Source organism: Molothrus ater, chromosome 14, assembly GCF_012460135.2.
Source record: "Molothrus ater isolate BHLD 08-10-18 breed brown headed cowbird chromosome 14, BPBGC_Mater_1.1, whole genome shotgun sequence".
In the NCBI taxonomy this organism is placed as follows: Eukaryota; Metazoa; Chordata; class Aves; order Passeriformes; family Icteridae; genus Molothrus; species Molothrus ater.
In genome coordinates, this window is record NC_050491.2 from 8,247,640 (window position 1) to 8,259,873 (window position 12,234).

The following is a 12,234-nucleotide window of genomic DNA, read 5'->3' on the forward strand; positions in this document are numbered from 1 at the left end:
TCTACGTAGACCTGCACACTTAAACTACTCAGTGTTTTTACTCTGAATGTACTTGCAGACTATCCATTTATTAACCTGGGTTTACTTACCAGTCCCAGGATCTGCAGAATGCTAAAATGATACACAAACATAAACCCCGTGGATAAAAGAGCCCACCAGAAATTGCAGAGCGGTTCAGGGGTGTAGATACCTTGAAAAGAAAGGAATACATTAATGTTCAGCTGCACTGCTGTGCCCACCACACTCTCAATGAATAATCCTCTCTCTCCTGCATGGCAGGACATCTGCCTTGAGCTGATAACCTCCTCAATACCATTAGAGTAATTAATACTGAGAGCTTTATTTCTTACCTGAAGCATCCTGATCAGCTTCTTCCCTCCTCTTGTCCAGCAGTGAGATGTACAACATGTTACCTCACTAAATCTATTTTTCACCAACATCAATGATTTTTACTTCATTCTTCCTTCTACCACAGAAGTAATAAATGCAATAATGGTGTACAATAAATCTTCTAAAAAAGCAGGTTATTTATACTTAAACCACCTGCTTCATGCAGGGATTATGATTTCAGCATGCACAGACCTGACTTAGGCAGCAGCAGGTCCTGCACAGGCTTTATTAGAGCACAGCTTAATTGTCATTTCCTAATTTTATGGTTAACAGCTGTTAAAAAGGAACTTGCATCAATAGTGCCAAGGAACAGAAAAACTGATCAGGTGGTCAATCCATTAATGACAGGTTGTGCTTTTAAATGAAAGCTGCTGTGGGGATATTTTCAGATATACACTACAGTTTTATATTCAGCAGATATCACAGATACTGTAAAATACTTTTTCCCTTCAAATGAAGTAGCAGATATATTATTCCAACCTTTCTCTGTTATTCCAACCCTCTCAAAACCAGGCTTTACTGACAAAACACAATGTTCCCTGATCTAGAATGTACCAAGGGAATCAGATTTAATAAAAGTACTCATAGATACAAGACTATCTTGGGAATGAAATATTCAAATTTCATTTGGTAAGAACAAAACCAGTTTACAGAGTTCTCTAGACTCTTACTAGCAGACATGAAAATTGCACTGTAAGATATGTGGGAAAATATTATTTTCCTTATGACTTTAATAACAGCCTCAGAACACGAAGGAAAGATGCACAATGTCATGCTGTTTGGCTGCTGTAAGAGTTTCAGAGGATTATAAAAATACACTGGCAATTTTTATCTGCCTTTATCTGCTCTCTGATCCATTAGATATTATTAAATACTGGAACATGTATCCAGTACTCAAAGGACAGCTTAGAGCACAGAGTGCAATACTGATACTGGCCTTGGCTGGCCAGCACACTCAGTAATTACCAGGAAGCAATGAAACACTTCAGCATACACTGCACAAGGCTACTGGGAACTTAAATAACTCCACATGCAGAGCAGCTACCACAGCACCCAGCAGACAACAGCTGCTATGAAATATTTATTTATCTCCATTGTATTTCTATTGATGGAGATATATTAGAATTATTATTATAATAATATGTATTTTTCTATATAATATACATTATAATTACATTATACAAAATACATTATACATTATTTTCTATGATATACATTATAATATAATATATATTATATATATATATATCCATAATATTTATCTCCATCACCCTGTGGAGATAAATACAAGTAACTGCTGTGACCCCATCACTGTTTAATGCTGCATCCCAGCTCAGGGTTAAGGTCTCTAGAGCAATGCTTCCTCAAGCTCTGTGGCCCTTTCAAAATTATTTTCTGTATAGTTTCCTTCTGTAATTTGTACCCATCATGCCAGTTCAAATTGATTTTGCAGTAGCTACCTGAAATAAGTTCAATTAAATAGCATTTTGTGAGTGCTACAGATTCAAAATCACCTACAAGCTGTTGTCTAAAACAGCACATCCACTCCCAAGAACACAAGGGTCAGTGAGCAGGCAGGGACTTGGGGAGCCCATGATACATTTGGGCACAGGAACTACTTGGAAAGCACAGGGCAGCTTGGAAGGTTTCTTAGAAAGTGGGAAGGTGAAGGCCAGAAGTTTCTGAACAGCAAGTAAAACCAAAGGGAAAAGAGAACTACAGGAATCACTTTGAGTTCTGCAGGTAAAGGGAAAATTTTCCCAGCAGTAATTCTTGGGATGCACTTGGCAAGTGTGAGCTGAGAGCTGGCATCCTATTTAGGAAACAGTACAGAATCTTAGACAGCAATGATATTCATTAAACTCCATGGCCTGAAAACATCAGATAGGTGACACCACCTTGAATATGGTTTTTCATTACAGAGAGAAGAGGAGCAGGAGGAATGAGCCTTGGTGTCAGAGTGCAGGAGATCATGGCTCTATTTTTGGCTGCACCAACTTTAGGTGACCTGGTCAAGCTTTACAGAAACTCTTTGTACTCCCTCCTCTGCTGTAAAGAAAACACTGCTTGACTTGCAAAATTTATTTATATTGTCCTTGCAGTTTTAGGTGCATGTTTAACCTAGATACAAAACACAACATGAAATTTAAATAAGGTATCAAAGCAGCTCCCGGGAACCGGCTGAGCTGTGCTAAACCAAATTAGGTTTCTGTTGGCAGTTGCCTGTGTTATTTCAAAAGGATTTGACAAAGCCTGGTGAATCTAAAGGGATGAGCACCCAGGAAAGCTAAAATACAGACATCTCCACATCCAGGTGACTTACAGGGCAGATAGGGTATAAATACCAACACAGGCAAGTGACCCCAGCTATAAAATGAGGCTGGAGGGAGACAGCAGTCATTAGAAGACAAGGAAATTGCACAAGATGACAACACAGATCCATGGCACAATTTGGCTTTGAACCCAGGCTTCTCATGTCCATCTTCAGTCTAATCAGGGAATGGTATTTCAGAGGTGCCTTAGCAGAGCTGTTCAGGTTCCCCCAACAAGGAATTTCCCTCTGCTACATCCTTGCTCTGTTGCAAAATTTGAAAAAAAAATACATCAGCAACTTTTGCTCTCGACAGATTTTTGGTCTTGCTTCCCACTAAAAATATCTCTCCTTATTAGACTTTGGAATCCTGAAAATAATGGTGTGATTTTCAGCAGTGGCACTATTTGGACATCAAAGGACAAAAAGGAAACACTGACCTCCAAACAAAACCATTTTGTAGCACTCTAGATTCCACAGTGTGCTTTGGGAAACTAATTTTAAATTCACACCTGGGATATTTTCTGTACATTTCTCATTATATAAATACCCACTATAGATTTTATTACTCTACAGCCCTGCTATTCAATGGATTGCTGTTTAATGAAGCAGTGTGGTCTATTTTCCATAGTACATTCTGTTAAAAGAAAAACACAAACAGGAAAATTGAGAGCCAGCTGAGTGGCTGTTTGAAGGGCCTCTGTTGGCTTTGGCAAAAGCTACTTGCTGCTTGCATAGGAAATCAATTTCAATGGGTGGGAGCAGAGAGTTTCACTCTCTGTTTATGAAGGATCATGGGCAGTTCTCATACATTAAGCACTTACAGAAATGTAGTCCAAGTGCCAGTCTGGCACTGATCTCATTCTCAAAAACACTCACTCCTCAGACAGCTGAGACCATTCCCAGCTGGGGCCATCCAGGTAGGCTGCATGTTTGCTCCTGTGCTGAAATTTAAATCAGTTTAAATCACACTTCATTACTTCAGTAGCATTGATACGAAGGATTCCATATATACAGAAGAGTTTGGGGTTGTTCATCTGCTTCTAAACAAGACTTTGTTGACATTGAATATGCCAAATTGATCATTTTGCCATCTAGGAAATGGAAGCATGGCTTTAAAAAACTAAAGATCCACAAAGAGATGGCATTTTTTATACTGTTCCCTCCTCACAATGTGCTAGTTCAAATGTTCTTATGAACTATTATTTTTATTTAAAATTCTCAATACACGGGCTTCTGAAAATTTGAACACAACTTAATAGAAAGCAATACTCCTTTTGTGTTTCTGTGAAAACATAATGCAGGAGAAAATTACTCCTCTGTTTGAATTAGAATCTAAATATAGCACCAATTTTTAATTTAGTAGGGTTTAAAATAATCTCTTTAATGTCTTGCTTTCATTCCCACTACATTTGATAGAGCTTTATGAGTTTTCCAGTGCTGCACACTCTCTTTCAGTTGTCTTACAATTATAAGTAGACCTGCTTAATCCAAAACTCAGAGCAACTATTACAATTCTTTCATTTTCAAGCTTACAAAAATAAGCGGGCAAATTTATTTTCCTTTTATTTCCCTTGATCAGAGGGTTAATTCCAGTTGAGTGGCCTATTGATAGTAGCCTGGAGATAAAACTTCCTTTCCAGGGGAAAACAGGAAAAAAAAATGTTTTCAAGAGGTTGATCCTGAAATCCCTTTTTCCCCTATAGCTGTTCTAACTCCATGTGTAGGTTTCAAACTAGTGCCTTATGCCAGGAGGTTTCTGTTTCCCCTCAGTGCCAGCTACTCTCATCAAGAACCAGCTCAGACAGAGCCCTTACAGTACCTGCTTCTCTCAGGAATCATTTTTTATATTCCATAAAGCAGCAGCAGTAGCTCTTCCTCTACTTTCACATAGTAGCAGTTCTTCCAGATACTGGCACCTGCCCTTCTAAATTTCTCCATCTCCTGAAGAGATATTTCATTTTTCAAACTGTAACTGCCCAGTGCCTAAAGCTCAGAGGGTCACACGACAGGGACACATCTCCTCCTCTTCCTCTCTCTCTTAAATCATCAAACAAGATTATCCTCGAATATTCAAGCTACAGGAGAGGCCGCAGTCAGAGTAACAGCACACAAGGTGCCATGGCACAAGCACAGCTCAACAGCAAACCACACATTTATGTCTAATACAGGGCATTCAGCAGGTAGAGAAATCTGGAATAGAATATGGAATTGCTAGAAGCAGAGTAGGGAGACAACATGCAAGAGTCAATAGGCCTCTAGGTAAGTCAGTTTCAGCAAAAGAGCTGTATCACACATTATCAAGTATTTCAATGAAGATCGAGATGGACTAGATTTATGACTGCCTAAGTATATCTAAATATGAAGTGATATTTCTCCTGGATTACTACTAAAGGTATATAATAAAGCCTGCTTGATAACTCCTTCAGAAAGTGAAGGAAAGAATTAGCTAAAGGCAGGGAAGTGCCACAAAGTGTAAAAGTCACTGACAGAGGGTGCAACAGTTAAAAAAAGGTCTTTAAATATGGTCCTACCAGCCAATGGAAAACACAACTTGAGTGTTTTAATTGCACTTTCTTAACTTACAACTAAACGAAAAATGATCCTTTCATGTGTACTTGGTATCTGTGTGCTGCATCTCCTAAGCCCAGGCTGTGCTGAGGTCAGGAGCGCACCGAGGGAGCTGCCGAGCACAACAGAGGGAGAAAAGGAAAATAAAATCAACAGCTTCAGTTGACTGTGTGACAATGCCACAGAGCTTCTCTTCTGATGCCACCTTTGAGAACAGATCAACAAAGAAAAGGGCTTTGGGACTTGAGTGAGACACTGGCTCTTATCTGCTTATATAGATACAGCACTTGCTTGAGAAGAAAATTCTGCTTCTATTGCCAGCAAACAACTCATTTATTTAGCGGCAAATCGGCTCTTCAGACACACGGGGGCAGCGCACAGGGCTGCCCGGCCCTCGCCAGGCCTGGCCCGGCCCGGCTCACCGAGGGCATTTCCTGCGGCCCGCGCCCGGAGCTGCCCTCCCTCACGGCGCCGGGCCCAGCGCCGCCTGCCGGCCGTGCAGCGCAGCGCAGCACAGCGCAGCGCAGCCTGCTGACACCAGCGCCGGGCCCAGCGCCGGGCCTGCCCGCAGCTGCGGGACTGACCTGCAGGACAGACCGGCCCCACAGACCTGCCCGCAGCTGCGGGACTGACCTGCAGGACAGACCGGCCCGCAGCTGCGGGACTGACCGGCCCCACAGACCTGCCCGCAGCTGCGGGACTGACCGGCCCGACAGACCGGCCCGCAGCTGCGGGACTGACCTGCAGGACAGACCAGCCTGGAGCTGCAGGACAGATCTCCTGCCCGACAGACTCTCAGCGTGGCTCCCTGCAGGCACAGAATCCCAAACACCTCAAGGCCAACAGCCTCTTCTACCTACTGAAATAAATAACACTGGGGATATCAAAACACAGGGCAGATTATCTCCTGAGCTCTAGGGAGCTGCTACAAATTCACTCTTATTTCAATCTGTTGTGGACTAATGTAATTTAGAATATCATTTGATCACTGCACTAAGGAAATAACCATTTCGCCTCGATTAACTTTCAATATGATTTGATGTTCTGAAATAAGGTGCACACCTGACCTTGTCAAATCCATAGCAAAACCTAACCAAACAAGCTTAAGACAGTCAGAAACAAGAGTCATCATCACCAGTCTCTAAACCTGATGTAGTGCAAACTCGATTTTTTTCATTATCTTAAGAATACACTGTTTAAGAATTTAGCTGTCCTGATTCCACTGAAGGTCTCTGAGAGTCTTACTTCTTAAGGACAAAAGAAAACAGTGACCTGCAAGGTCTGGTTTAACTCCTCCAGCAGTTTCTGGAATGCTGTGTCCTGCTCAGATGCATACTGCAATTTTGGGAGGCAGGTGACACAAGGTGAGATTCATCCAGTAAAATACAAGTGCCAACTGCAGATACACTTTATGTAAGAATTGACTTGAGGTAGGAATCTTGTGTGCTGGCTTTTTACATCCACATACATCTATTTTGCATGAGAGCCTCTTGGTGCTGCCAAGAAAGACAAGCCATGGTGTAAAAGCATTTAATTTGTCTAGCCTGGCACGCATGCTATGTATACATGCATATATGCACTTAGAAAGAAAATATGTTAAGAAAGGGAAGTATGGAAATTTATATTCACTCAGTACAGAGAGGAGTGAGAGGGAAGAGGAGATTTTAATCCCCAGAAGGGATCCATGTCCTTGAGCTCCAGTGAGGTCACTGTGCAACACTGAATGCTGAGTTCCAAACTCCTTTGTCAATCCATGTGCTGCTGAGTGTGGCAAAGCCCCCCTCTTACAGGGTCAGGAAGGACATGAAGGTTGCCAGTGCAGCATGACCAGTGCACCACTGTAATAAGTAGCAGGAAAAGTCAGGAAATAAATTATTACAGCTCTTGCTTACTGTCACCAGTTTCCTTTCAAAGAGGAAACACTTCAGCAGGCAGTTGGATGCATGTGCATGGCTGGTGCAATACCTGATTAGGGTATTGCAAGCAAACTTGAGGGTGAAGTTCTCTATTAGCCTGAGCCTCAAATCCACTCTGCTTCAGGTGTTCTGCTCACCCTATCTTTGAGAAACATTTGGGTCCTATCAAGGTCACCAGTAATATAGGCAGATTCCCAATAAAACTGAAGTAGTATCTTTTTTCAAATAAAATTCATTCCTTTTCTTTTTTTTCCATTTTCTACCCTTTGATTACTTCTCTCAACCATAATCCACAGATTCACTGATGGAAATTTCTATTTACAGTACTGAAATCAAGCTGCATGCTGATCAGTGTCAGTGATGAAAAAGCAATTTTCACAAGATACTGAACTCAGGACAAAGACCTGTGTGACCTACTCAGAAGGTACTTAAACAGAGGTTCTAGTGAAATGACAAAATTAATATTAACAAATATTTTTAGGCTGCATAATTTTTCCACCAAAAATGATCCATTATGTCACCTGTGGCAGGAGTCCATGGGTGTTTTGTTAATTAAGCCAGTCAGGTGATGAGGAGCCAAGTGCATAAGAAATGGAGCAGTTATTAGTTAAACAGCCCAGAGCAATCTCAATTGACAGGTTCAGCCAACAAAGTTTTCAGCAATTTTGCTGCCATCACATGAACATTAGATGGCAGCAAATACCTGTACATAGACACAGGGCAGGCGTTCAGAATACTGAGCCAGGGTGACAACTGTCCAACATCAAATCCTTCAAACTGCAAATCCAGTTCTGCTCAGTCCCAGGTCCTGAAGAACCCTGAGAAACTCTACCTCAAAAAAAGCAAAAAGCCAAACCAAACACCAAAAGTGTTCTTAAAAGAACACATCAAGCATCATCCAAGGCCAAGCTTTTTTAAAGCAGAGGACTGTCTTAAAGTGACCTCAGATGGGAACTCCAAGGCCACCAAGTGATTTATTGACATCACAAGAGCTTTGTCACTACCTGCAGTTCATTCCATGGCTGCTTGCGTTTTCTGCCCCCTGCTCCTCACCCTCCTCCTGCAAAGATTATGAGTTTGTGTAACTCCTACAATTACCTGCACTTTGGCATTATTTGCTAGAATTTTAGCCTATCAAGGGTGGATTAAAATTAAAACATGGCTGGCATATTTCCCTGATAAAAGAAAGAAACAGAATCATCTTTTTAAGTACAAGACTTCACTTTTCCTTTGAATAGTTTTTCTTAATTTCACTCAGCAGGTCGCAGTGCAATCAGGTCACTGCAACACAAAGGTTACAGTGAAAGAGGGTGAAGGACTGTAAGTGACCATGGGTATAAAACACAATTGATTCAGCAGGATGGAAGAGCCTGACTGCATCCCATTGCTTGACATCACATCCTCAGGGCTTTCATTAAAGGCTACTGAACATGTGGATCACAGATGATCATATTTTATTTCCTGGATGGAACAACCCAGCTCTGGAAGAAAATGCAGCTAGAGGCATGTCAGCACTAGAGGGGGGCAGAGCACCACACCAGCTGAATGTATAGTGCATTCCCTTGGAGGATCCTCAACTGGAAAAATCACTGGCCAGGGAAACAATTTAGGCTTCCCAGACTTGCTGAGCTATTATGGCATAAGTGAATGCAAGACAGCAATATTGTTAGAAGAGAGAAGCAATCTAGTTCATTTCAGTGATACGTGTCACTACCTTCCACTGGAGCTTCAGAATTTCTGGGATTTATCTAGCTAGACAACTAATTTTATTTTTTTGGCTCATTTTGAGTTCCAGTACTTCTCAAGAGACATCCAAGAAGGTAAAAATCTTAAAAATACATCCCACCAACAACTGAGAATATTGCAAGATGGCAGAGATGCTGCTCAAGAAGACAATGCACATTGTACAAATACATTTTAAATATTCCTTCAGGCAAAAGACCATTTTTTAAATTTTTTGTTTAGTGGCTGACACTAAACTCATTACCTGGGTTAAAACTCCAACATTAGAACACTAGAACATCGGGAACTATTAATTAAAAACAGAGAAAATTTGTTTTAAAAGGGTAAGAATAAAACTGGTGGTATCCAGTAAGCAGTGTTTTCATTTCATGGGACCAGCTCAATCCATAGGGAGTAAACTGCCTACCTACCTCCTTTGTGCAGCAGATAGATGGGCACAACATAAAGCATCACATGCTGGATGTAATAAATCTCTGTTTCAAATGGAAGCTGTGGAATAAGGAAAATATTTGTAAGTAATTTTCATCATTAACAAGCAAGTTCCAAGGAACAATTCTCTTTCTAACCCATGACAATGCTTTCAGTTCAGTTATTTTATCACCTATGTATAATAACAAACATTAATGGTCAGTGACTTGAAAGTGCAGCTGACTGTACCCATTCCATCCCCCTTAACACAAACACAGCACTTCCAGTAGGTAATTCCCAAAATTAGCCAGAAGAACAACAAAGGAGGAGTAACATAAGGTTGCTCTTTCCCTTTCTTTGCTAGCATGAATTACCAATAACAATGCAAGCCACTTAAATAATTAAATCAGAAATTATGCACACTCCCACAGCATAGAAGTCTTTTTAGAAAGAAAAGATACTTGCCACCTTGTGAGAGAATTCCATAAATGAGGTCTTTTATATATAAAAGTATATATATATGTAAAAGTAATATAAGAGGAAGCCTGTGCAAAAAAATCAAAAGACCTGATTTATAGCAACCTGCATGCATGTACAGAACAGCTAAGCTTGATCAAACATAAATTAAAATATAAAATGACCAGTCATTTATTGGTTTTAAAGACAAGCTGCAGAATTATGTGTAAGCAAGTTACCAGTTAATAGTGAATCAGATATTTCTCACCTGCTGCCAACTTTTGAGAAATTACAATTAGTCCTTTGTGTGTTTATTTGAATTAGTGTAACTTCTCTTCTAAGAAGTCAGACACCTAAAATAATACTAAAAATAACTTCAACCATATCTGTGTTTGAGCCTCCTAATCCAGAGCCAACTATTTCTAGCTCTTTATCACTTAGAAAAGGAGATGCACTGTATTTGAAAGTTACTCCCATCTATAAGTAACTTAGCCTACATCTATTTATTACACTAAAGCAGCACATTTAAAACTGAACAGAACTGAACAGTAGTAGAAAACACTCAAAAATTCAGAATTCAGCTTTTTACTGCATCTGACTTACAGAGCTGAAAAGCCACACTGCTGCGTTATTTTTCTGAATTGAAAATTGGACAATATCACAAGTATGAAATCTCATGGGAATAATGAAAAACCTTGGTTCAAATGCAGACTCATTCTGTCATTTTCCAGCCAGAAGAATTCAGACATGGGACCTACCACTGTGGCTTGTGTGTTGGGAAGCAGGGAGTGGGGAGAAAAGCCTTCCTTTTCTATGACTCTTCTGAGACACTGAAGTCACAGCCTTGAAACTGAAACATTACAGAAATTTCTACATCAACAGAAGAGAGGTTGAAAGAGAGTTTGATTTTCTTCCTAACCAGTAGTCAAACAGTTGGTAAATAACACAGTAATCTTTTAAATTCAACTACAATTCTTATATCCTATTTTGAACATAGAAGATTCTAAAACCAACAACTGGATTTTGCTAGTCCTGGCATTCACCCACTGGACACTGTGTGTGTCCTGCCAACAACCTCCAAGGTGGTCAGCCAGCTCCTGTAGGGACTAAGCTAAACCAACTCTCCCATACAATCTGTTGGGTTATTTCATTCCAGGTATTCTGTACCAAAACACAAACAGGGTAACTATGCAAAAGCAAGAACTTCATGAAAATTGTGAGGTTTCCTAAATCTGAACCTTTCCTACTATCCTTCATTGAACAAGACAGAGAGCAAATTGAGGGAATTAAAATTATTTGAGATGAGACTAAAGCAGTGATTCTAACTGGAGAAAAACTGTACCTCTCCCACTTCAGAAACAATTGCTCCTGATATAAGCACCACAACATGTGGCACTCACTCCTGCCAAGGAGCATTCTCCATTTATCTGTGGTGTCAAAAGGGCTTCCACAGCCGTGAAGCTGTGAGGATCTGTTACACAAACACTGTGCTGGGACACTCCTGAGAACAGAGTAACAGTTGTTATGCTGCAGTAGTGTTGACAGTATTTTTTTGTGTCTAAAACAAAACATCTTTTTCCCACTGTAAAAGACAGCTTGTTCTGAAGCCTGGCTGATTCTGCAAGTGCATTTCCTGCTGTAGAGCTGCAGAGCTGCTGCACAACCAAGCACTCAAGTTGTACAGCCAGCCTGCAAGAAACACAAAAAGCAAGCTGTACTGAGCAACTAACTCACCTGCATCTCGTGCCTTGTCTATAAACAGTTTTATCAATAAAAGACTCACTCAGCATAAGCACCTCTCACATGTGAGGAGAAACTGGAAATGAAGACAAGGCACAAGGGATCGCCCATCAATCAAGGATTTCAAGAATCTCTTTGTGAAAACAAGTAAGACTTCATGTTCTAACTTAAACTAGCTACTACCCAAATAGTAGTAGTATTAAATTAATAGTAGCTAATATTGTTCCAAAGGGAACAATGAGATCTTTCCATGCACTGAACTCAGCTTTAGAAAAATCTCTTCAAGGCAGCAGTAGAGTGGAGCTCAGAAGTCAGATATTTTGAGTTCACCCCAAGAGAGTATGGACATAATACTAATTTAGATTAAACACTCAGACACAGCAGTTGGTTTTCAGTAGGCTCACAGGTTCACACTTTGCTCTGGTTTCTGACAGTAGCACTCCACTCTCTGTTAATTATTTATACCCTGGCTCAAGCACTGCACTGTGCAAGAGCACCTCCTCCATCATTCTCCACAAAGACTGCAGAGTGTGCCTGAAAAGGAATAGAAGGGACTCAACTCTCAGATTCTGGTCCTTCCTGTAGGACACCTAGAACAGCCTAATAAACAAAGTGTACTGTACCAGCCACCTTCTTAGACATTATCAGTAAATGACACACTCATCCCATTTTAATGCACACAGCATGTACACGTGACCA

At 40.6% G+C, this 12,234-nt stretch overlaps 1 protein-coding gene across 2 annotated transcripts in view; it reads right to left on the minus strand.

Moving 5' to 3' along the window:
- The window catches only part of TMEM164 (transmembrane protein 164), a 34,458-nt gene that overhangs the window by 5,271 nt on the left and 16,953 nt on the right, over positions 1–12,234 (minus strand). For both annotated transcript variants that reach the window (XM_036402124.1, XM_036402125.2), the window contains exons 5-6: positions 9,342–9,420; positions 90–190 (exon numbers count right to left, since the gene is read on the minus strand). In XM_036402124.1, the coding sequence (XP_036258017.1) occupies positions 90–190; positions 9,342–9,420 (180 nt within the window). The remainder of the gene's footprint in view (positions 1–89; positions 191–9,341; positions 9,421–12,234) is intronic.